This window comes from Rhododendron vialii, chromosome 8a (assembly GCF_030253575.1).
Source record: "Rhododendron vialii isolate Sample 1 chromosome 8a, ASM3025357v1".
In the NCBI taxonomy this organism is placed as follows: domain Eukaryota; kingdom Viridiplantae; phylum Streptophyta; class Magnoliopsida; order Ericales; family Ericaceae; genus Rhododendron; species Rhododendron vialii.
The window spans coordinates 14,187,079-14,213,195 of NC_080564.1; the positions used below are offsets into that span (position 1 = coordinate 14,187,079).

Here is a 26,117-nt window from a genome sequence, read left to right on the forward strand (position 1 = left end):
TAACGTAGTTAGCATTATTTTAGTTTCCAGTAGTTGATGGGATTTCTATGAGCGATTTTAATTGCGAAGGGGTCTCTGTGGAACAAAGTAATAATTACGGGGGTGTTTATGTACTTTCACCTTTATTTTCTTATGTTTGGGTAAATTTTAGATACACCCATTGTACTTTGACCGATTTGCAACTTCACCCCCTCCACTTCATTTTAAACATGCACACCCCTTGTACTTCAGATTAGTTTGGAACTGTTAAGAGTTCCGTCAAAAGTAACGGAAAGACTCAAATACCCACTCGTTCCCCTTTCATCATCATTTGCGTATTTTTAATTTTCTCTCTCTACCAATTCCTCTAGTTCTTCTTCAGTGTTAAAGAAAAATAGCTAGGGTTTGGAAGATTGCAAATTGTCTGGTTGTCTAAATGGCAACAGGGTGGATTGGGATACCCAATCCCTGAATCCAATATTCCTTTATTCAATCACTCTGATTCTCAATTCCATTGTTCCCACTCTTTGAGCAATTCGAGTCATACCCAATTTGTGCCCACCGATTTCGACATCTTGAGCTATTTCCTTCTCATGAACAACAATGGGTTCAATTTTGTTTTCCCTCAAATGCAAATCAATAAAACCATGTCAAGCACCCCGAATCTTGATTTTTTGGTGACCCGAGATGAACATAGTTTCTTATTACCCGATTTCTCAATTCATCAACTCAAAAAAGGTATTGGATTGATGAAGTAGGAATTAATCAACAAATTAGGAGGAGGAGACGGAGTCAGGTGTTTTTGTAATTGAGATGAGTGCTTTGCAATTTTTATGCGCAAGCAACAAAATTTTGCAGATTTTTTTTGGCAAGTTTCAACATCACCATTTGAAATATAGCTCCAATGGCAAAAGAAAAGTGGACTTTGATAAGAAAATCAAAACGGGAAGTTGCCAACTTTTACTCTCAACCCTCAATTTGATCCAATAAGAGATTCATCAATCCTATTAGTAGCAGTCATTTCCAATTTGCTAGAGAAAAAAATCCTCCATCAAAGACGAAGAGGATAAATCGAGTTGAAAGGAGGAGAGAGAAGAAACAGAGATCAGGACGGGAGGAAAAATCAAGATCGAACTGAGGTCGAGAGAGATGTCGGTGGTGAGTAAACATATGGGCATCAGAGAATGGTTTTGTACATAGAGGATAGAACTTTTGCCGGGTTTTGTTCTCTCTCTCTCTCTCTCTAACATTGATCTTTATTTTGTTTTTCTTCTTTTTATGTAGTAGGGTTTGAGGTTCTTTTAGAGAGAGAGAGAGAGAGAGAGAGAGAGAGGAAAATAGTAAAACTTGTCCAACTTAGCAATTTTTACGAAGAAGATGAGAGGTGATAGAGGATGGGTTATGGTTGTGGTGTGGGCGTGGGTGCTCTGTTTTTTTAGTCCTACCAGTAGGAGAAATAAGATATATAGGATGTAAATGGTTCTTAGGGGCAAATTGGTCCTATAGAATATGTTTTAGGAGGAAAAGTTCCCTCCAACAGGCCATTGCCTGTTTTTTCTTTTCATTACTTTTGACGGAATTTTTAATAGTTCCAAATTAGTCTGAAGTACAAGGAGTGTGAGTAATTAAAAATCAAATGCAGGGGTATACTTGAAAATTCGGTCAAAGTACAAGGGATGTATTTGAAGTTTACCCCTTATGTTTTCTTCAACACTTTCTTCTTACTCCGTAATTCTTTCTTCTCTTTTTCCCAAACATAGACCCGTCACCCTAAGATCCGTTTTTGGTACGAAAATCTTTGTTATACACCTCTATTTGCTCCCACATCGGGCACAGAAAGTCCATCCACACAGATTATTTGTGCACAGATTATTCACAAATTTTACTATGGGGACCATTACGGATCCTATACAAATGATCCGAGCCATTTATTAAATGTAAAATATTTTTTTAAGGATTTTCTCAAAAAATCAGCTTAATCCGATACCAATAGATACTCGATCCAATTGTCTAACTTTTCATTTAAATTTTGGGATAATGAAAAGTTAGACGATTGGATAGAGCATCTATAGGTATTGGATTGAGTTGATTTTTTGCGGGAACTCGAAAAAAATATTTTACATTTAAGGAATGGGTCGAATTATTTTTGTAGGACCCTTGGTGGATCCCACAATGAAATCTGAGCACAATCTGAGTACAAATTGTCTGCTTGTAGCAAGAGTCCGGGTTCCAACTAGTGTAGTCCAGTTTGCTGGAAAAAAAAAAAAAAACACTAGTGTAGTCCAGTATGAATCATTTGTGGATAATTGTGAGTCATTTTCGAGTTCACACTAATTGTAACGCCCCGAATTTTGGGTACGTTAAGAAGACAATTTATTGATAAAAAATCTATAACGCCCTGAATTTTGGGTACGTTAAGAAGACAATTTATTGATACAATCAAATGGAGTCTGGCTCTTATTACAACAACTACTCTCACAAGAGTTCAATATTTTACACCAATGGAGGGGGATTCTAGGGTTCCTAACTACAGCTCCTCAGCTCCTCTATTCTTGCCAGCTCCTCAGCTCCAAAGCCTCCACGGTGATCTGCTAACCCTGATTATCTACAAAATCTGACACATTATACCAGCGTCGCCACCGATATAATATGTCAGGGTCACCAAAAGGCAACACCGTGAGCTACAAAGCTCAGCAGAGTAATCCCATACCCGCTAACCCATAACTTATAAACAAGCTATAATACAACATCAATTTCCACATGATACATATATACGCAGCTTAACAATGACACATCCACATTCGTTAATCAACTATCGTTGGTGTCCAAGAGTTTCGTGTTTCTCCTACGCGACTCATCGTAGACCGTGTCAACATTTTCATTTACAAAACAATCTTTCAAAAACCATTTGTTTAACACAAAAACATTTGCATTGGCTCCGTACCGCGGATAACCAAGCTACACACCCAACCTTTTTAAAATCATTAGCATTGGCTCCGTACCGCGGATAACCAAGCCACACATTTTCAAAATCATTTGCATTGGCTCCGTACCGCGGATAACCAAGCTACACACCCAACCTTTTTAAAATCATTAGCATTGGCTCCGTACCGCGGATAACCAAGCCACACACTTTCAAAATCATTTGCATTGGCTCCGTACCGCGGATAACCAAGCTACACACCCAACCTTGGTTCCGCCGCGCCGGGTTCCCAAGTATCCTCACAATGGTTCCACCGCGCCGGGTTCCCATTTGCACACAAAAATATTTGCATTGGCTCCGTACCGCGGATAACCAAGCATACACACCCAACCTTGGTTCCGCCACGCCGGGTTCCCAAGTATCCTCACAATGGTTCCGCCGCGCCGGGTTCCCATTGGCACACAAAAAATATTTGCATTGGCTCCGTACCGCGGATGACCAAGCATACACACCCAACCTCGGTTCCGCCGCGCCGGGTTCCCGAGTATCCTCACAATGGTTCCGCCGCGCCGGGTTCCCATTGGCACACAAAAATATTTGCATTGGCTCCGTACCGCGGATAACCAAGCATACACACCCAACCTCGGTTCCGCCGCGCCGGGTTCCCGAGTATCCTCACAATGGTTCCGCCGCGCCGGGTTCCCATTAGCACACAAAAATATTTGCATTGGCTCCGTACCGCGGATAACCAAGCATACACACCCAACCTTGGTTCCGCCGCGCCGGGTTCCCAAGTATCCTCACAATGGTTCCGCCGCGCCGAGTTTCCATTGGCACACAACCTCACAATGGTTCCGTTTTTCCCGGATCCCATTGGAACACACACAAAACACACACCACACAATGGGCTACCACGTCCGGCCACATTGCGGTTTCCAAAACATCTCATTCTTTTCAAAACACGCCTTTTATACACGCACACATCTCACATAATGCCACCCAAAACCGGTCATTATGTTGTTTCAAAATATTTCCTTCCTCGGAAAACATTTCTTTTAATTAACCACACCCTAGGTGTCATGTTTTCTACTTTCCCGATTCTCGTGTCTCGTTACATGCAAAGACTCCGCGGTAGGACAAACGTAAGCAAGAATCATCCTCACAAGATCATCCAATTCTATATTACTCATCACGCTCAATTACTACTTATAGCATAACGCCACATGTACGGACGCCTTTGGAGTGTATCACTTATGCTTTATTCAAAGCACAACGCCACATGTACGGACGTCTTTGGAGTGAAATCACTTATGCTTAATCACACCACAAGTAATACAAGCAATTCATATATGCATTAATCATCTTAAAGATCAAAATACAAATACTTATAAATAAACGATAAGTTCTATCTTAGTAATTCAAAACGACAGCGTAAGTAAGTAATTAGGAAGTAAGTAAGGATTTCCTTACATATACGTTGAGTTAGGGTCAAGGGGTTCTACATTATACTTTCCAACATACAGTTCTACGTTATACGTTGAGTTAGTGGACGAGGGACTCTACCTTACTTCTTGGCGGTAGTCGGCTACGGAAAGTACGTCGGTGGTCGGACGGAGTAACTTCCTACGGTGGTCTCCGGTAGCTTCGAAAGAGAAAGGTTTCTCTCGAAACTTCTACTTGACTAACACTACTACTACTTTTGGATCGAGAGGGTGGTCGAGTGGCGGTTTAGTGGCGGCTTAGGTTGAGTTTCTCGAAGAACACTCAAGAACAAAGGAAGAACTAACAAGAACAAAGAAAGAAACAAAGAATTCTAGAGAGAAGGAAGAGCAAAGCTTGAAGGTGTGAATTGAATGAGAAACATGGGGTGCTATTTATAGGCAAAACCTTGGCTCTCCCCCTCTCTCTATGGCCGGCCCTCTCTCTCTCTCTATATCTCCCATGGATTTTGCTCCATCAAGTCATCAAATCAACCTTTCAACCAAGTCATAGCTTGTCCAATCTAAATCTTAGGTGTAAGGCTATGTAATCAACTAAGATCTTAGGCTTTTTAGGTAGTCATAACCTAGGTTTAGCTTGTAGTCAAGGTCTAAGGCTAATAAAAGCTAGGATTATGTCATAAAGGTCCATCATAGGTTGTCATTAGGCATAAAAAGACTAAGGCCTAATATGGTAGCTTGCAAGGCTAGTTTAGTCCTTGGATTGAACTATGGGAGATTTGTTGGAAGGATAGGAGACAAGGGGTACAAGATTTGTTTTGAACAAATCCTAGAAGTACAAATGGGAGTTATATTTGGTTAGGAAAAAGATTCTCCATGGACTTGAAAGATGAAGAAAGATCATGGAAGATCAAGGTAGGTACAAGTCTACTTCCTTCTTCCTTCCTCCTCTCTCTCTCTCTCTCTCTCTCTCTCTCTCTCTCGGGTCCTCTCTCTCCCTCTCTCTCTCTCTCTCAAGTACACACACACACACACACACACACACACATATATATATATATATATATATATATATATATATATTAGAAAGAATAAGAAAGTACAAGATTCACAAAATTTAAAATCCCAATAAAGAAATACAATTAGGCACATGCCCCTTTAAATAAATAAACTAGGGTACTTTGTAATCTAGGAAGATCAACTCCCCAATAAATTAATCCAATTGGGTACAAAACCCCAATATAAAATAATATAGGAGTACTTAGGAAAAAGATTTGGGCTTTTACTCAATGGATAATAAATCCCCTAACTTTTATTGTCCAATGGACAATAGCTACAAGGAAAACTTTTATATTAAAATAATCGAGGAGTACTTTTTAAAGTATGTGACAAAAGCCCTATATTAAATATGGGTGTGGTACCAAGTACCCCAATTAAATAAAAATGCTAGGATTCTCCCCATTAAAATAATAATAAAGTACAAGTCAAATCAACTTTATTGGAAAGTTTTCTTGTCACATCGGTACTTTATTTGGTCAAAAGTCTCTATTATCCAATGGTCACTAACTTTCCTAACGGTTATTACCCAATGGATAATAGTTTCCCTTGCGGTTAATAACCATTGGACAAAAGAGTACAAGTACCTTTTATAAAAATAAAATTTTGAAAAGACTACATGTACTTTTATAATAAAAAGTTTATTATCCAATGGACAAAAATTACCCTTGTAGTTATTAACCAATGGATAATGGAGGGGTGGAAGAATACCCAATAAACAAGATTAAAAGTACTAGCACATGTATTTATAAACCCATTAAAATATTATATCCTTGTACTTACCAAAATATAATAAAGGAAAGACTATTGTCCAATGGGTAAAAATTACCCTAACCATTATGGACCAACGGATAAAGCAAAAGATTCAAAAGGTCCAAGGGTTTCAAAAGGTCCAACTAGTAACTAGGTAAGTCGGTTGCTTGGTTCCTCCAAGCAGTCGGTTGGAAACTAACTAAATTGGTCACGTAGGGTTTCTAGTTGAGACCAAAATCTAACTACAACGAATTTTACAAGAAAACATATAGTCACTCAAAAGAAAATAAGTAAATTAAATAAAATTCAAATTTTTAACGAAATTTTTATAGACCAAAATTCAGGGTCGTTACACTAATGATGTGAACCATTCAATTTTTAGAACTTATCGAGACCATGCAAAAAATTAAGGGAAAATTTCAAAAAAGCCCCTGAACTTTCGGATAACTCGCAAAAAAACACCTGAACTTTCACTATTAACAAAAAAACACCTAAACTTAACATTCCGTTAACAATTAAACGCCTGCCATCCAATTCCGTAAATTTGTAACGGATGGAGCTAACGGAAGATGTTAACTTTTTATTTTTTTTACTTTTTACATTCAAAAATTACTTTTAACTCTTTCTTTTTTATTGGTAAATAAATATGCAATAAAGTTCTTTTTTTTCTTATTATTTATCGAAAATTACTTTAACCCTATTTTTTATTTTGCAAATTTTACCTTTCCCCCTCTCTCTCTCTCTCCCTCCCTTTTTTTTTTATTAGAATCAACTCCACACCACCAATTAACCCACAACCAACCGCCAAAACTTTAGCCACAATTTCAGAAATTCAAAAGTTCTTTTAACCTCCAAAAATTACTACTTTTAACTCATTCTTTGTAACCTTTTCTTTTTTTTTTTTTTTTACTACTTTTACTTCCAAAAATTACTTTTAACTCATTCTTTTTTTAGTCATAAATAAATATGCAATAAAGTTCCTTTTTCCTTACTCTTTTCCAAAAATTATTCACCCCTATTTTTTAACTATTTACGAAAATTATTTTAACACCCCCCTGCTTCCCCGCACCCCGCCCCGTTTTTTTTTTTTTTACTTTCAAATTTAACCCCACAACCAACTGATAGAGGAATTTTGGGTTTCTCCAAACTGATCGGTGGAGAGAAGAGGGGGGAGGATTTTCATCAGTGTGGAGAGAGAGAGAGAGAGAGAGAGAGAGAGAGAGAGAGAGAGAGAGAGAGAGAGAGAGAGAGAGAGAGAGAGAGAGAGAGAGAGAGTATTTGAAAGTAAAAATGGGTCTTAAAGTTATTATTGTAAATAGTAAAGATTAGAGTTAAAGTAATTTTTGATAAATAGTAAGAAAAAAAACTTTATTTCATATTTATTTACTACTAAAAATAAAGAGTTAAAAGTAATTTTGGAAGTAAAAATATAAAATAAAAAAAAAACAAGAATGCTAAAAAAAAGAGGTTAAAAGTAATTTTTTGAATTTCTGAAATTAGAGCTAGAGCTTTGGCAATTGATTGGTGGAGTGTGGTTAAAGTTTTAAAAAAAAAGAGGGAGAGAGAGAGAGAGAAGGGGAAAGGTAAAATTTGAAAGTAAAAAAAAAGATGGTGGTTAAAGTTATTTTTGTAAATAGCAAAAAATAGAGTTAAAGTAATTTTTGATAAATAGTAAGAAAAAAAAGAAATTTATTGCATATTTATTTACTAATAAAAAAAGAAAGAGTTAAAAGTAATTTTTGAATGTAAAAAGTAAAAAAAAAGAAAAAGTTAACGCCTTCCGTTAGCTCCATCCGTTAGGACTAGACGGAATTGGATGGCAGGGGTCAAATTGCTAACGGAATGCTAAGTTTAGGTGTTTTTTTGTCAATAATGAAAGTCCAGGTATTTTTTTGCAAGTTGTTAAAAAGTTCAAAGGTCTTTTTTAAATTTTCCCAAAAATTAAGTTGATCGAATATCGTTTGATTTGATTTTAAAATGCATTTATCTTCCAATAATTGTGTTAAATGCATTTGTCATTTGACACAATTATTTAAAAATAAAAGCATTTCGAATCATATACAACAATATTTGGTGATTTTTGGCGTGATCAATAATATCGACGAGATCTAAAAAGTGAATGATTTCGATCATTGTCGTGAATCCAGAATCAAAATTGGACCGGATTGATTGGAACCCACACCGAACAGGACCTTTGCCGACTGGCACCCCCCACCCCCCCCACTGAAGCCTCGCCCCAGTCTCGTATTTAGCCGGAGCTTCTCAGTGTTACCCCATCTGTAATACTCCCACAGAACCCAACTTGACAAAGATACACTGCAATCCCAATCAAACTCCGAAACTCAGACCAATAAAATGGTAAATCAGGTCAACAGGACCCTCCAAGTTTTTTGCATCGGCACAGCTGATACGAAGCTTGAGGAGCTCCGATTCCTCTCCGATTCCGTTCGATCCAATCTCAACAACTTTTCCGCTCATTCTTCCTCCAAGGTACAATTTATGTACTTCATTACTTATATCCCTCTTATTTCTCTATCCTCCTTTCCTTACACACTCTGCATTCACACATACATGTTTCTGTGTTCTAGTAACACGTTTGGTATTATCATACGTGTTATCTGAATCAAACGTATCAACTGTTGGCTGTTCGGTATTTGTAATTCGGAAAAAAGGAAAATGGGATTCTCACGGTCTGTTGGAACTAATAATCACAGCTAGATCCAACCTTTCGAACGTAATCTAATAATGAACTTCGCTTTTTCTGTTGTTTCAGTTTTTTCTCCTTAGTATCTTTTCGCCCTGATGAAATATGCAAACCTGAGCTTGAAATAACGTATAAAGGTAAACTTCATCATTAATTCCCGTCATTTTTGAAATGCATTACGTTTCATCATCAAAATATTTAAGTAAACTACTAATCTTGTTTATAATTTTGGAACTTAATATAACTAACTCTAATATCCAAATATTCTAGGAAAAAAGAAGGGGAAAAAAAATTCTAATCCTACAAATTCAAGAAAAGCTTCATTTTCAAAAGTTGCTATCCTCATCAATCAAGCAATTTCTCTCTATCAGATTTGTTGTTTCAATCACTACTCTAAATGTAATCAGTACTGAGTGACATAGCATCATGTAAGGAAAGAGGGAAAAAAATGAAGAAGTTAGGGTATGTCTTGAATTTAGAGAATCAAAGGAAGAGAGAAAAATAGAAAATAAATCTTTCCCACTTTTTGATTTGGAAAGAAACGGAAAAAAAATAACAGAACAAAATATTAAACACAAGATTTTTTTTATACTTCCCTTATTACTTATTTTCTCTTCTCTTCCTGTCTTTCCCCTGAGGGGCCATTTGGGAGCCAATTCCTTTTTAGATTTTCATCTTCAGATTGTGAATTAAGATTTTGGGATCCAGTCAGAATAGACTATGAATTCGTGTAAGTGTTTGGATGGTGTTTGTAGGATAACTTTTGCATCAAAGTAGTGTTTGGAGTAAAACTTGAGGAATAGGTTCTTAAGTTATTTTTTAACCATGTTGCCCTTGGTTAGTAATATAAGAAGTAATTTCATAAAAATGTTGGGGTAAGTTATTGGTGTTTGTGTGTGTAGGCAAAATGAGAATGCTAAAGCTTCTCTTGGGATGATTCTCAAATTGTGTCTCCATTGTTCAGCTTTGAGAATGAATTCAATCCGTAATTTTCTCCCAAACGCCGAAACATCCCCCATGTTTCAAATATTGTGTTAACAAGAGGTTGTAGGAGGAATACTTTGACAAGCCCACATGAAACTTGGTGAAGATAAGACGAGCAAAAAAATATAAGAGCTTGGTTAAGTTCATTGTTCCATCCTTTCCTTTCTGGATTTGGTTTAGCATTCAAATTCTGGTTCAGAATGTAATTAGTTAGAATTTTGGGGTCTCAATAAGGTAATTACTTCACCCTTATTCCTGGAACAATGGAGATGCGAGACATCCTTTTTTGAAGTAAATGCAACATGGATCATGTCTGTAAGTGTTAAATTTACAATTGTCTGTTATGCTAGCCGAATAGTTTTGAAAATTGCAGTTGCCATTTATTAAATCACCCAATGATTGGACATTCTGTTTACAGAATTTGGCTACCAATCTTTGCAACATGTATTGGCTTGTATTTGAACACAATCTCTTTTTGGTTCATGCATGATGGAGAGGGAGATAATGGAGATGTAAGATATATCTTTGCAACTCAAGATAAATCTTTGCATTTCATGCTTGAGTTGTTGCTGGCGCCAACTTTATAATCCAGGCCATCAAACCTAAGTTGGACGAAGCCGGAGTGTCATTTCAGAGGGACAAAAGCATTTCCAGAAATGAAATTTATTCTATAATACATATACACGCTTAACACTAGCAAGTGTGAGTGACTGTGGTATGAATATTAGTCTTTCAAGAACTGTAAGATGTTGTCACAAGAATGACCAAGTAATTTTTAAACAAGACCAAATGGTTAATCAAGTAGAAAAAGTATCAGCCCATTTGCCGGTTAAAGAAAAAGTATCAGCCCATAGCATCTGATTATGGTATGAATATCATTCGCTGCAAAGTTGTATGATATTTCTCAACAATGACCAAGTATATATATTTTTGATCGGCAACCAAGTGATTTTTAATCAAGACCAAATGGCTAATCAAGTAGAAAGTACCATCCAATCAAATTAATCCATTGAATAACAGAGTCCTTGCTTTAAGCGATGCATGCCTCTTCATCAAGGTTTAGAACCTTCTGAATGGTTGGGTGGAAAAGGACACTGCCAATCTTATCACTGTGAGTGTCTCTGAGTTGGTTCTCCCATGGGATGCTGCTGCTATTATTTTTGATATCTTCAGTCTCTTGTTCTGAGTTGGGCTTGGCTTTGCTTTGGAGTCCCAGGGAGGGGAATGAGGCAATAAATTGGATGGCATCTAGAAATGCAGGCTCTCTTAACCACATGTGGGTTGCTTGCTTCTCCTTAACCCGAGATCTCTCAGATTCTTTCCAATGATAGGGAAGGTGTCCCTAGCTAGATTACTATTTCCTTGTTTTCTTTTTTTATTGGTCTTTCTTGTTTCTGCTTCTCCTTGTATTTTGGTGTTCAAGAAGGACCAAAAAGAAGTAAAAGCTTACTTGTTTTTATCTTATCAAATGATTAGTTTAAAATAGATGACAAACCAAGTGAATTAATCAACTATTGTGATCCATAATGATAATTTCCAACTAAATTTTGCGAGAGTTTTGGGTGGAGTAGTTCAATCGAGAGTTTGGTGAAACAGTAATGGAACTACTATCCATAGTGGTGGTGCTTAAAATCTCAAGGGGCCTGGGCCACCCTTGGCAGTCCCTAGCCCAATTATCTATGTAATCGAGCTACTATTAATATTGTTGATGTTATGAACATAAATTTTCACATATGATTTAAGTTTCTCATTCCCATTGCATTGATAAAACGGGTTTGTGTGGCTTTCTTTATAACTAAGGATACGTGCAGGTAGAGGTGACAGTTGTTGATGTTTCCACAAGTCAGAAAGAGGCACAGGGCTGCAGGGATTTAAAATACGTGTCAAGGAATGATGTCCTGTCTTGCTATTTTGGTTCAGGGGAGCAATCGCATAGTCTCCCAGATGATAGGGGCACAGCCATTACAATGATGAGTGAGGCTGTCGAATGTTTTCTACAGAAAGCACACAGGGACTGTGTTCTTGCTGGTGCTATTGGAGTTGGTGGAAGTGGGGGAACGTCTTTGCTATCATCTGCCTTCAGATCTCTTCCGATTGGAATTCCTAAGATCATTGTATCTACTGTAGCTAGTGGTCAGACTGAACCGTATGTTGGGACATCGGATCTGGTATTGTTTCCATCAGTTGTGGATATTTGTGGCATTAACAAGGTTAGTAGGGTCATCCTGTCTAATGCTGGAGCTGCGTTTGCTGGAATGGTGGTAGGAAGGCTCCAAGCATCTTCTTTTTCAAAGGATAATAAGTTCACTGTGGGTATAACCATGTTTGGGGTTACAACTCCTTGTGTAAATGCTATCAAAGAAAGATTGCTCAACGAAGGTTATGAGACCCTAATTTTCCATGCTACTGGGGTTGGAGGCAGGGCTATGGAGAATTTAGTTAGAGCAGGCTTCATACAGGTACTTTATGCCTGTGACATTTAATTCAGTCGAAATTCTCAAGCTTGGATTTGTTGGGGCAGAAGATTTATGTTAGATCCTGCTACTTTATTTCTTGGATGTCAAATGCTTGATTATTCTCATTACCGCGGTGTTGGATCCGAGCTAACCTGTTACACTTCTCCATATTCCAGCAATCCAGCATTAGAACTGGATCAAATAAAATAAGTAGATTTCTTAAGAATTAGGCAATTACATGGTTTTGATGACCTGTTACTGACTTGTACTTCCATATTCATGCACATGCTTCAAGCTTATTGAGATTCTTGTTTAGCTTATGACCATGCCTTCTTTTAAAAGTTGCATTAGGAAGAAGTCAATTCATTGAAGCTTTAAGTTTCATGTTCTTTTTCCTTCAACTTGGTCATTTATTCACAAGATTTTGGACACATCAAATTCTGGTAAGCATCTTCATCTTTATTCTTCTTGTTGATTGTTAATATCCTAGACTGATGTAACCAGTTTTCAGCATTTCAGAAATCATGGCGGCGTATATCTTTTCATTTTTTGTTCAGGGAGTTTTGGACATTACGACAACAGAGGTTGCAGATCATATTGTTGGAGGTATCATGGCTTGTGACATTTCACGCTTTGATTCCATTATAGAAAAGAAGATCCCTTTAGTTCTGAGTGTGGGAGCCTTGGATATGGTGAATTTTGGGGCCATAGATACCATACCTTCTGATTTTAAGCAAAGAAAGATATACAAGCACAATGAGCAGGTGCTCTTTTTTTTTTTGCTCTTTTCCTTTGTGAGTCTTTGTAGTTTAATTGTTTATTATCAATTTTTTAACATGCTGTAGTACTTGCATACATATTACTCCATCCGTCCCAAATTGCCACCAATGTACAAACTAGAGCGTAGAACAAAAGGCCAAAATGCTTGCAATACCAATAAGAGACCAAACAATAACTAGAACTTATACACATCTCTAAATGCCAAAAATATCTAACATGTCAAGTGTTGGGATTTGTCCCACATCGGTTAATTATCTCCTCCAAAACTAGTATACGAGCTTGGGCAGCCTCTCCACTCTATGCCAATTGGTTTGGAGTTGGATGCTTTAACATGGTATCAGAGCTAGGGTTTCAGAGGCTTTTCCCCTTTGTTTGTGCCATAGTTGCACTTTCTTTTGTTGTGATCCATGTGTTCCGGATCCTTTGTTTACCTCTCCATATGCGAGTCGGGGGTCGCACGTGCGGGGGAGTGTTGGGATTTGTCCCACATCGGTTAATTATCTCCTCCAAAACTAGTATATGAGCCTGGACGGCCTCTCCATTCTATGCCAATTGGTTTGGAGTTGGATGCTTTAACATCAAGGAATTTATCAAGTGTTGCTTTGCACTCCCTTGAATCCCAACTAAACAAACAAGAAAGGAAAATAATCTTAATTTTAAGCATTGTTGCATAGACATCTCGTCCCATCAAAATATCTGTGATTCTCTCTCACAAAATGAGCCACATCAAGCACAACGGAATCAACCTCTAAAGCTTTCGCCTTCTTCTCTCAACTCTAGCCCCATACCATTGTTTAAGAAGCTTCACCACCATTGTAGGGAACCACGACTTGCCCCTCCAGACATGACCCGCAACCCAAAGATCTCTGGTGATCGAACATGAACGGAACAATAGGACAAGTCATTTCTTAAAAAAATTAAGACAACACCCAAGGGACGCGCTAATTAAAAGTACGTTGGAGATTTAACTTATGGACCCATATGTTGGAGATGTATCTTATGGACCCATACAAAGTCAAAAAATAGTGGTCCTGTCAATTTAACTAGACACCACAACTATTATTAACACTGACGAAATTATTCAACGATTACCAGTATTCATGAACTCAGAACATTTATCCATAGAAATTTTGACTCTAGGCCAATTTTAAAAATTGTATTTTAACCTTCTAATGTGTCATTAACGTGTCCAGTAGCAATATATAGGAGAAGAATCACACATTTATGCATGTACGACACATGGTCGGACATGGATATGTGAGGCCGGTGGACGTGTCTATGCTTCTCACTGGGTGAATCGAAGGATCTGAATTATGTTTCTTTGTCCTTGATTTATAATTGAAACCAAAATGCGACTAGATTCGCTATATTGATGAAATTTACGTGTTGACCAATGTCTGGTAATTCAACTGTTATGGAATACACCTGTCACATGGATCTGTGCGTCATCTGCAGGTTTCTTTGATGCGAACTACAGTAGGTGAAAACAAGAAATTCGCTGCCTTCATAGCAGAAAAACTGAACATGTCATCTTCGAAGATCTCTGTTTGCCTGCCGGAGAAAGGAGTATCTGCTTTGGATGCACCAGGGAAGCCCTTTTATGATCCTGAAGCTACTGGTGCTCTTATAGATGAATTGCAAAGGCTTATTCAGACAAATAATGATCGAAAGGTACATGTTATTATTCAGACAAATGCGGTATTGCCTTCCGTACTTGATTGGTATTATTCATGTTTTGTTTTATGATGATCGTTTGATTGACTCACCATCTCAACGTACATCTTATAGTAGTCTAGTATTTACAGGTAAACGTGTTTCCTTACCATGTAAATGACCCTGAATTTGTCACCGAAGTAGTTAACTCATTCATTGAGATTTGTGAGAATTCCAAAGTTACTACTGATCCACAAGCTTTTGTTGAGCCTTACCCAAACGTCCAAGATGGGTCTGTTTCCATGACGACTATACCTTGCCACAAAACAGTTCCTTACAGCTTGAGCGATTTTCCCAATGCAAAACCAGGTCAGTTTGTTTCATTCCTGTTATGATTAGCATCAATTTCTTGGATTGGAATTAAGCTGATAGAAATTTAGAGCTTATACGTAGTACATTCATATTTAGTACGAACTGAGGCTTTTGAAAGATATTTTTTGTTATGCACTTGTGCTGGCTTTAGTACCATATATGTACTTCTGTTCTTAGTTACAGTTTCAGTAGCAACTGGTCACCCAAACTGGCTACAGTATCAATAAGTTCACTGTTCCTACTTATATAGCCAAGACTGCCCATTTAGTCCATCGTCGTATGACTCAGCACACTCCAGCAGGTTGAGGACAATCTGTATTATAGGTTCATGACCAACATCTACACTACATCTAAATTGCTATACTGCTAACAGTTATAGCATGCTATGATGAGACTGTAAAGTAACACAATTATGCTGATCAACTATGAACAGTCGTAGATAAAGCACAATGATATACTCTTCCCAACTACTTGCTCTGATTATTCCCTAGCCTGCCTCCTTCATTTGCACACACTCCCGCATTCTTTTTATGATACACTCAGGTCCTTCTTGCCCATATGGTCGAAGTGTGCCTGTACGGAAGGGCAATGGAAGTTTAGTTGGTCGCATAAGAATATCCTTGAAGTTGTTCCTCGATGGTTGAAGAACAAAGTTGTTACCTGAATAACCTCTGGACAGAAAACGTGCTTCCCAAAATCTGTACACAAGGGCCATAAATTCTCTGTGATGTATAGGCAATGCGTTCTTGGTTAGCTGGTGTTTCACTTGAGATTGCTTCAGAAAGCTGCACCCAAATCTCTGTTATTCCATTTAATGTAATCTTCAAACCCCCTCCACCCTCTGTAAGAAAATAAAGAAGGCACACCACAAATGCCCTACATTGAAAGTAAAAAAAAAAAAAAAAACTAAACAAAAAAAGTTTGTGATTCGCCATGTACTATTTGAAGATTGGGCCAAGCCCAATACCACGTTGTAGCGCATGGCTGAAAGTAGTTTAATGATGGAGCACTTCTAACGGAGATGTTTTTTTTATTGCTCACCTGAACACAGATTTATTGGTATGCTATATACTATTTGGACTAAGTGGAATCAGGAATTTTTTTTCTTGACAGAAACATTGCGAAGAACTCAACTGATATTGCAGCAACTGAAAGATCAAATGAGAGCAGGCAAACCCATTATAGGGGCTGGTGCAGGGACAGGCATATCTGCAAAGTTTGAGGAAGCTGGTGGGGTGGATCTGATAGTGTTATACAACTCAGGGCGCTTCCGAATGGCAGGAAGGGGATCCTTGGCAGGTCTTTTACCTTTTGCTGATGCAAATGCTGTGGTCGTTGACATGGCCAACGAAGTATTGCCTGTGAGTACCGATTGCTTGCTCATTCTCAGTTACTCCAAGAGTCATGAAATCAGTGAAGTGCTCAGTCCTGTTTGAACTTCGTTCCAACCCATTGCAATGTCTGACTAAATAGGTTCGTATGGCAGAGACAACGTAGAAAACATATGCTGAATTTCAGGTCTCAATATTATCAAGTGACTTTGCAATGACAACGTTTTAGGCAGAATTGAAGAATCAAGATTTGCTCGTGTAATGATCCCAAAGTACTTCCTCATAACCAAACCAAACCAAACCCAACCAAGCCTTACTTTCCAATCACTTGGGGTCGGCTACATGAATCCGTTTCCTCCATTGAACTCTGTCAAGGGCCACTTGTTCACACAAACCCATTATACTCATATATTTGCGCACAACAGCATCTAATGTTAATTTAGGTCTACCCCTCCCAGTAGCATTGCTACCTAAAGCTTTCCTATCCGCTCTTTTAACTACTGCATCTTCTGGTCTACGGTAGACATGCCCAAACCACCTTAGCCTATTTTTCCTCAACTTCTCCCATATAGGTGCTACACCTACCATCTCACGAATTGTTTCATTTCTAATCCTGTCTCGTTTAGTCTTACCACGCATCCACGTCAACATTATCATTTTCGCTACACTCATCTTGCTCACATGTTGTTTCTTAATAGGCCAACATTCTGTCCCATAAAGCATCGCTGGTCTTATGACAGTTCCGTAGAATTTTCCTTTCAATTTTATGGGTACCCTCTTGTCACATAGTACACCAGTAGCGCTTCTCTACTTGAGCCACACCACTTGGATCTTATGGGTCACATCAACAACAATCTCTCCATCTCTACTAATAATTGAGCCTAAATACCTAAAATGATCACTCTTTGGTATCTCCTGGTCTTGGATCATCACTCTTTCTTCATGCATACTACTGGTACCACTAAACTTGCACACCATATACTCAGTTTTACTCCTACTTATCCGAAAACCCTTCGACTCTAATGCTTCCCTCCAAATTTCTAGTTTCGTATTAACACCTCTAGCGGTTTCATCTACGAGGACAATGTCATCTGCAAACATCATACACCATGAAATATTCTCTTGAAATTGTCTGGTCAATTCATTCATAACTAAGGCAAAGAGGTATAGGCTCAAGACTGACCCTTGATGCAATCCTACGGTGATTGAAAATTCACTTGTTTCCCTACTGGTGATCTAATGGTAGTGACGGCACATTCATACATGTCTCTAATCACCTCGATGTACCCTTTGGTCACTCATTTTCTCTCCAGAACCCACCATATGATGTCTCTAGGCACCCTATCATAAGCCTTTTCTAAGTCTATGAAAACCATATGTGATACAAAATGGAACGCACCACGGTGGCATGGTTTCACTTGGTCTGAGAAGTTAATTTTGTATGCCTCGATGCGTCAATTATCCATTAAAAAGTATGTCAGTCATAGATTGGCAAGAGCTTGCTTAGTTTACAACTTTCTTTGAAGAAATGGATAGTCAGTATTTATTAACTTTTGTCTATGTTTCTCCTTATGTAGTATTATAAGTTATAAGAAAGGGAGTTATTACGAGAGTGGATCAAGAACGGCAAAGATAGTGGAATACAACAACCCTATAGACCTTCTAAGGTTTTGTTTTGTACTTTTAACTCTTTTTAACAAAAAGCAACCTAAGTAAAATTCATGAATGCTCATCTCTTGGAAGTTGCAATAGAAGCAACTTACCTATTACTCCACATTATAACCAAATCATCATTTAGAAGAATCTGTTTATTGATTTAGGTCTAAAACTTACCAATATAGTATATATATTTTTGTTACCCTAGTCAATAAACATATGTTTCCATGCATTGTAGAAATTATGACCAAAATCAGAGCGATTCACGATTTGACAACCTTGGTGTAGATATACACAGAATGAGTGTACTGATCCCCCACCTTTGTCACCAGCTAACCACCATTATCTACCAATTACCACCACAAAATCGTCCATACAGCACCATCAATACACCAAATCAGGAAATCACCTACAAATTGAGTTTCAAGGTTCCTCTCGCTGTAAACAAAAATTGGTTAAAGTATATTTTCAAAAAATGCTTCATTCATGTATTCAGTGGTTATGTAAGGTTCGAAAGTCAGATTCAATGGCATTTTCAACCAATTTCTACAAGATCCACTTAACAAATCTCATTCCCTGTGAAAATTTTTGAGATGAAATTTGGGTGTGTGTGTGTGTGTATATATATATATATATATATATATATATATATAGAGAGAGAGAGAGAGAGAGAGAGAGAGAGAGAGAGAGAGAGAGAGAGAGAGAGAGAGAGAGAGAGTGCACAAAGGTGGTAGTATCTATGGGAGGAGATGTTCAAAAAAAACTGTGGGAGGAGATAAAATTAGATCGGCCTTGTATGTATCGAACAACAAGGATATTTTTGTCCAATTCATAACATTGTCATTGATACTTAACGGTCTTTTGACAGAAGGGTACTGATTGGTTAACGGTTAGAGACAGAGGGGTCTGTTTGGGGATTTTAAACGTTAGGGGGGTCTCCGTGGGAAATAGGCATAGATGAGGGAGTCTCCATGGAATTTCACCATATTTCTATTGTAACAACTATGATTTGTTTGCATAGATAACGATGTCCAGTCAACTTTACTTTTGTATAGGTTTACATTTTGAGGCCTCTAGAAAATGAGTGGCTCGATTCTTTAAATGGAATTATGGTGGGTGAGTGTGTCCCATTTTGCATCGTATGATATGAGGAATCACTTGATGGATTATCTTATGTGAGGATCTTGATTCAAAATTGTGTGTGATAATCCTCATAGTCCTATGGAATTAACATCCCCCGATGTGATTTCCACATGTAACTATCATGTGAGGCGAATGGGGGCCCCACCAGAATCTTATTTTGATAATTTGAACCATTCATTTTAAAGGTCTCAATAGGCAAATTATTAATTAAAAAAATTAGGTTAATACCAATTGTTTCTTTAGAGACAAATATAGGGCGCTTTCTTAGTTTTATTTACACGTGGAATCTGCTGTCCAATATCGATAGAAAGCAAGGGAGTAAGGGTAAGCGTTGCATGGATGATTTGCAAATTGAGACTCACCAAATGTACTGCTGGGATCATCAAAACGGGACCATGTCGGCCCCATTTCTATTCATGTGAGGAGATCAAATGGGGGAATTACATGAGAATCCTAATTCAATTGAGTAAAACTTTCTAGTTGAAACAACTAAGGGGAAAGGAATGGATTGGGCTGTTCAAAACAGGAAGGGGAAAGGATTCAAGGATGGTATACATAAGTTGTCTTTGGCTGCGTCCATCTACTTTCTGTGGAAGGAACAGAATGGTAGAATTTTTCAGAGGAAATCCAGTTCCGAGTCAGTCGTATCTGATGTTATTCTTGAACCTGTTAGGATGAAACTGTGTACTTGGCACTCTGTGAAGTTCACTGCTCAAAACAGGAAGTTGTGTGATGAGTGGTTGCTTGATTCTAGTGTGTTTTTGGTAAACCACTGTAGATAGTATCCTTTCCTTGGTAGGTTTGATTATTAGGTTGTTGTTTGCCTTGGGTTGTATCTGTTTTTTTTTTTTTGCCAGAGGTATGCCTCTGAGGTTGTTGTAGATGGTGCTTTGTGGTGATATAAAATCTTACTTACCAATATATATATATATACTGATACATAATTTGAATTCCAAAATGAGTCATGCTTCTAGTTGGTGTGCTATTAATTTTATGTTTAAGGACGATGGAAAACTAATTAAAATGTGATGCTGTCAAGTTGAAGTGGGAGCGACAAATAGAGAACTAATTTAGTGATTGGCCTTGTTAAGATTCTTTGGTTTAATCTTGGTTCATCATCATCATCTTAGTAGGATGTCTAGAGCTTAAGTGAGAATTTTAGGGGTGTTACTTAGCTATGCTAAGTAGTCTTTTTTTGAAGGAAATCTTCTGTTTTGGGGGTCTTGGGTGCGAATCTGAGTCTGTGGGATTGTCATCATTTATATTTTATGTTAAGGGTAGTCTAGTCTTTTGGCTTTATTAGGTTGTTATGTTAGCTAAGAAGCATGGGTACAAGCACGACAGGACACAACACGAAAACTATTTCTCTAAAAATCAGGACATGGATACGTTGGGGATACATTGAATATACTGTATGCATTTCATATAGTTTTCTAACAAATTTATTTATCGTAAGTCATTTTATTTAAATAGCACAATATAATTTTTAATATAATTTTTTTCAGATCAAATGTAAAAAATAAACACAAGTCTTCAAGTAAAGGCATGTGTCTTTATGACCCATAGATGAATGAAATGTAAAGCCTTAAAATTATAAAATAACCTGAGTGCATACACACAGGTTAATAGTAGGATGGGAGATTGTGACAAAATGATACTAATCATCAAATATGATTTAGATACACTGTCCAGGGTAACTTAAATAGAAATATTGATAATATCTCCAGTAGTAAGCAAAATCATAGCATTTTCTAATATTCCAGAAAATGTCCATATAAGTGTCAGCAACCTCAGGGTTACTTTCCATGAAAAAAATCAAATGCTGGAAATCCTGGAAGGTAGGGGTGAGCAACAAACCAAGTAAATCGTCAAACCTGACTGGACTCATCCTACTCGTGGCCTCAAGGACTGTTTCAACCAGGTACCATTTGGTAGCTTGTCTAATTCTTGATTTTGTTTGGTTTTTAGTCAGATATGGGGTAATTGTTGAGTGCACCTGCTGAAATTTTTTCCATGTGTTAATGTGTATTCTTCTAAACTTCGTTCATGTAGTAGAATTGGATACTTTGGTTACAAGATTTACCGTGATAGGCCGGAGACTATTTTCAATGGCGATCCGCATTGGGTTGTAGGTGGTTCAGGTTTGGGGATGGATATTGTGATTGTTTATTTCAATGCTACAGAGGAGAAGTTCAAGGAGGTGGCCCAAAACCTGATTGTTGGTTGATGATTTGGGGGTTTGGGGTGAAGTATAATGCTGGGTTCAATAATTGGTGTCATTTTCCTATGTTGTGAATACTGCTGAGTTTGTTGTTTGATGGAGAGAAGAAGTGGGTTGCTTGTAATGGCCATTGAAAGGCTTATAAGGTCCTCTAACGGTAATTTGGTCTACTCACATTACTTTTCGGAGGGAATTTTTACCGCCAAGCTATTTAGTACACTTATGTAATTATAAAGGAAAACTTGACGTTTTAACTTTAGTTGAAAGTTTAGAAGTGCAAGTATCGAATAATGGAGTTGAAGCAGTGTAAGTCAAAAATGGTCAAAGTACAAGGGGTGTAAGTAAAGTTCCCTTAATTAGTTTTTTTGTAAACATCCAAAAGCCCTAAATACAAAAAATAGAGGCCAATCTTTGGTTGGGGAAAAAGGGGTTCCTAAATCCTTCCCCTTTCTTAACCCTATACACCCCCAGCTCCCGGACTATGAGAATCTCGACATTGTTTCTTGGTTCTAAAACCAACTGGCTACTCCTCAATGGGGTATCGGGAGTTCGCAAGGAAGGACAAAAAACAACCATGTGGGGTCCTGCCCCACAATGAGCGGGTATCTGGACCTAGAACACATGATTATGTTCTTTATACTTGCCGCACTTCTACTGGCTTAGTTCTTCTGCTCTTATATTTGGTTGTGATATGATCGTTACAGGTGATGCTCCTATTAGCGACGTGAAAGTCTGTTTGATCACAAATTTGAAATGAAAAATTTGGGTGCTCTTCGTTACTTTCTTAGCATTGAAGTTGCTTCTTCTACTAAGGGATATCTTTCTCACGATAAAGTTGTTGATATTCCTATTGAGTTGCATGTTATGTTCTCTGCTTCAAATGGTGGTCCTCTTGATGATCCTACGTGGTATCTCAAGCTTGTTTGTTGCTTAAATTATCTTATTGTACCTCTTCCTGATATTTCTTACTTGGTCCACATTGCTAGACAGGTTGTTCAGCTCCTCGTTCTACTCATTGTGTTGCTTGTTTTATTTTTTTTTTGGGGTAAATTAAAAATATTTTTGGGTAAATGTGTTGCCTTGTTACTCTTTTTGGATTATGTTCATAACACTACCAGTGTTTGCTGTTCTTTTCTTCTTCGTGCTCTCTTCCACTTTGAGCTTGAATCTTTGGGCTTATACTGATGCTGATTGGGTGATATATCTAATAAGAAGTCCACCTCTTGCTATTGTGTTTTTGTCGCCTTGAAATCTAAGAGAACTTGTATTTGTTCGCTCTACTACTGAAGCTGAATACCGTGCTATCGCATCTGTCCTATATGGGTGCCTCTCTTGCTCTTCCTGTTGTTCGATTCTTCGATCCTCTGCTTCTGTTACAATTACTCTTTTTGAACTGGTTTTCTCCTTTTTATTTTGTGGTTAATATATGAAGACCAGTTCTGGTCTCAAACTAAGTATAAAAGGCTGTTGTTCCTGCTCAATTCTGCATGAGTCACTGGAACTTTTCAACTTATGGATGTAACTGTGTCAAATGAGTAGGTTGTGAAAAAAGTACCAGTTCTTGCCGGAGTCTGTGGAACCGATCCTTTTCGCCGAATGGATTTCTTTTTGAAGCAGGTGGAGTCAATAGGATTCCATGGAGTGCAGAACTTTCCGACTGTTGGGCTTTTCGATGGTAATTTTAGACAAAATCTGGAAGAGACAGGAATGGGATACAGGTTGGTACTAGTCATATATTTTGTTAAAACTTCCTTAAACCAAGAAGACTGGGAGTCTCTAACTGTTCATTACTGTTTCCATTTTCAGCTTGGAGGTTGCTATGATAGCAGAAGCACATAAAATGGGCCTATTAACAACCCCTTATGCTTTCAACCCCGATGAAGCTGTTCAAATGGCAGAAGCAGGTGCTGATATCATAGTAGCTCACATGGGTCTGACAACTTCTGGGTCAATTGGTGCAAAGACTGCTCTCTCCACAGACGAAAGTGTAGTTCTTGTGCAGGCTATTGCAGATGCTGCACACAGGATCAATCCTGATCTTATTGTGCTCTGCCATGGAGGTACCATCTTTATCCCTTCGTTGTTCAGTGAATTTTGGTTGTCCTAGTTATCCGTCCTGAATGCTATTGTCTCTGCAGTCTGCATGGAGGTTCCATCTGGTTAGTGAGTTTTGGTGGTCCATCCTGAGATTGAGATGTGGTGGCATGAAATGATTAAACTAAAAATGGATTATTTTTTATTAGAGCATCTCCAACCCAGTTCTTCATTTTGAAGAGTCAAGATGATAAGTTATATTGAAAAATTGGGTTTGAAAAATTATACTATTCATTCTAACTCCAACCCCAAATCTTCATTTTTATCTCCAATTTTCATAAGCTCTTTCATTTTCCTGTAAATCTCCAACTATTTCCTCATTTCTCCTCCAAATTTTCTCATTCTGTTTAAAGATTTAATTTGTATAACTAATTTTCCTCCAAAATTTAGATTATTTCATTTTAGTTCATTAAACATGCTAAATATGTGTCCTATCTTGATGTCCACGTTTTCTTAACGGAACAATATTTGTATTTGGATCAATGTAGTAAAAGTAATATGTAGGTTACATGAACTACCATAAAGAACAAAGGATATATTGGGTACTACAATTTTAAAAAAATATAAAAGAGGAATTTTGGATGTCTTCATTTTCAAGTATGACTCTTCAAAATATTGTTAGGTCTCTATATATGAAGAATCAAATGTGATTGTTCGTCTTGAAGAATGTAAATGAAGCCTGGTTGAAATTAGAGAGCTTTCATCCTTCATTTTAAACATTTGGATATGGTTTTGAAGGCATGAAGGTATGGTTGGATATGCTTGTTGTCAGAGGGCTGTCTGGTGCATAGTTCTATGAGTTGATCAAAACTCGAGCAAAGTTAGATGGGTAGGATTTGGCCTAACATATTTTTCAAGGTAGTTTTGGTTGATTGAATATATATGGATAACACAGCCAATTATATACATTGGCTGTTTAATTGGGGATTCTTCTAACAACCCAACCTTGTCACACCCATTTTCTGCTCTGGAAAAGTAACTATCAAGATGTCTGTGGCATGTGATGCTTCTAGATCTTAGCAAGTGAAGCTTCCCAGTTTTCAAGCATTTAGAACTGTTTCTATCTGGTAAATGAATCAGTTGAAAATTAGGGAGGTTTAAATGATGATCTCCAGAGGATCTAAGTATCAAAAATTCTCGGTCTTTATATTGTCTTTCCAAATAGTTGTAGAAGTGTGAATGTTGATTTGGTACCCGCTTGCTGGTGAAGGATATGATATTGTTTCCATTCTAGTTTCATGGACCATAAAAGTAAGTTACTAAACTTGAGCTGGAAAGCCTGGAATTGTTCTTTCAGCTTTCTCTCCTTTTGTATCTCTTCGATAGATTTATTATACATGTGATCGTGTTTGTATCTTACAGGCCCTATATCTGGTCCAAAAGAGGCAGAATTTGTTCTGAAGAGAACCAATGGAGTTCACGGGTTCTATGGTGCATCGAGCATGGAAAGGCTACCAGTTGAACAAGCTATAACAGCCACGGTCCAACAGTACAAATCAATTACTCTAACGTGAACTTGAGATTTTAGACCAGTGGCAGAAACCTTTCTCTTGTCCCGGTATCACAAGAGTTTTCTCTTGAACTTTTTGAGTTTACTTTCTAGTTTTCACCGACTGAAGCTTGCCCGGGTATGTATCATTGACTCATTGGTAATGTGGTTTCTCTGTTGCTGTAAATTTGCTCTTGTTATGCTGTGAAGTTTTATGAAGTTCACAAGAATAATGACTGGCACTCTTATCTGACGATGATCCAGAATTGCAGGCACTTGAAGAATAATTCCCTTTGGAGGCTTTCAAGGAAAAATCTCATTACAACTCACCAACTTGAATCATAGTAGAAAAATATAGATTCTTATTTAGCATGAGAATATATTTCCCACATCTATTGAATGTTGTAAGTATTACTGCCAATCAAAAAAAAAAAGATGTAGGTGTTACTAGCTTTTTTAGGACCAAGCTGGCCTGGTTCTTTTTGACACCCTAATATGCAAAGCAAAAGAGTGTCTCCACTTGTCTTGCTTACTTGCTAGTATCGTTTATGGACATTACTGTTATCGGGCAGCCACTCCTCATTTTAGGATTATAAGATTTCCTTTCTTGGGGTGGACCTAGATCATCAACCGTAAACCCACAGAAATAAAATAAATCGATAAGATTTCAACACTGAGAGTTAAAATGGAAAAGATGGAGAACTGTATTAACTCACAAGTAGTGATTGTTACTGCCTAATTTTAACAATCAAGGAAAAGTTTTGGGAAATCTCCCACCTGGAAGTCATTACCGCATCTCGCTTAGACTCTAAATGATACTCATTAAAATGTCGCACATTGTTTCAAGTACTATACCTTTTCCGAACCATGGTAAATTTGTCGAGGCTAGTGATCAGAGTAGTACTTGGTCTACTTGGGCTTCTACCGAGCCAAATTGGTATCAGCCAGTGACCATTGTTTCGGGCAAATAATTGATGCATCTAGTTTCGCCACGTAGAGGCATTTTGGTTTTGGTTTCCCCAAGTACAAAAAAAAGAAGAAGGGTTCACTCGACCTCTCCCTAGTCAGCAATTGCTTAGGCGAG

The 26,117-nt window shown here is 37.7% G+C and overlaps 1 protein-coding gene across 2 annotated transcripts; it reads left to right on the forward strand.

Annotated features, from left to right (window-relative positions):
• Positions 1 to 8,330: 8,330 nt before the first annotated feature.
• Positions 8,331 to 25,266, forward strand: LOC131335953 (toMV susceptible protein tm-1(GCR26)). 2 transcript variants are annotated; one of them, XM_058371514.1, is made up of 9 exons: positions 8,331 to 8,640; positions 11,650 to 12,297; positions 12,852 to 13,058; positions 14,530 to 14,745; positions 14,880 to 15,096; positions 16,213 to 16,460; positions 22,990 to 23,168; positions 23,257 to 23,510; positions 24,907 to 25,266. In XM_058371514.1, the coding sequence occupies exons 1-9, from the start codon at positions 8,506 to 8,508 to the stop codon at positions 25,056 to 25,058; spliced, it is 2,256 nt and encodes a 751-aa protein (XP_058227497.1). In that variant the 5' UTR covers positions 8,331 to 8,505; the 3' UTR covers positions 25,059 to 25,266. The 2 variants fall into 2 exon arrangements, with proteins under 2 accessions (XP_058227497.1, XP_058227498.1); XM_058371515.1 differs by lacking the exon at positions 14,880 to 15,096 and having other exon boundaries at positions 8,358 to 8,640; positions 16,194 to 16,460.
• Positions 25,267 to 26,117: the final 851 nt, after the last annotated feature.

What these genes read in the sequence shown, in the direction of transcription:
- LOC131335953 (XM_058371514.1), top strand. Translation starts at nt 8,506, where the DNA reads ATGGTAAATCAGGTCAACAGGACCCTCCAAGTTTTTTGCATCGGCACA. An exon ending in CCGCTCATTCTTCCTCCAAG is followed by an intron (nt 8,641 to 11,649) that starts GTACAATTTATG and finishes GGATACGTGCAG; the next exon opens with GTAGAGGTGACAGTTGTTGA. An exon ending in TTTTCCCAATGCAAAACCAG is followed by an intron (nt 15,097 to 16,212) that starts GTCAGTTTGTTT and finishes TTTTCTTGACAG; the next exon opens with AAACATTGCGAAGAACTCAA.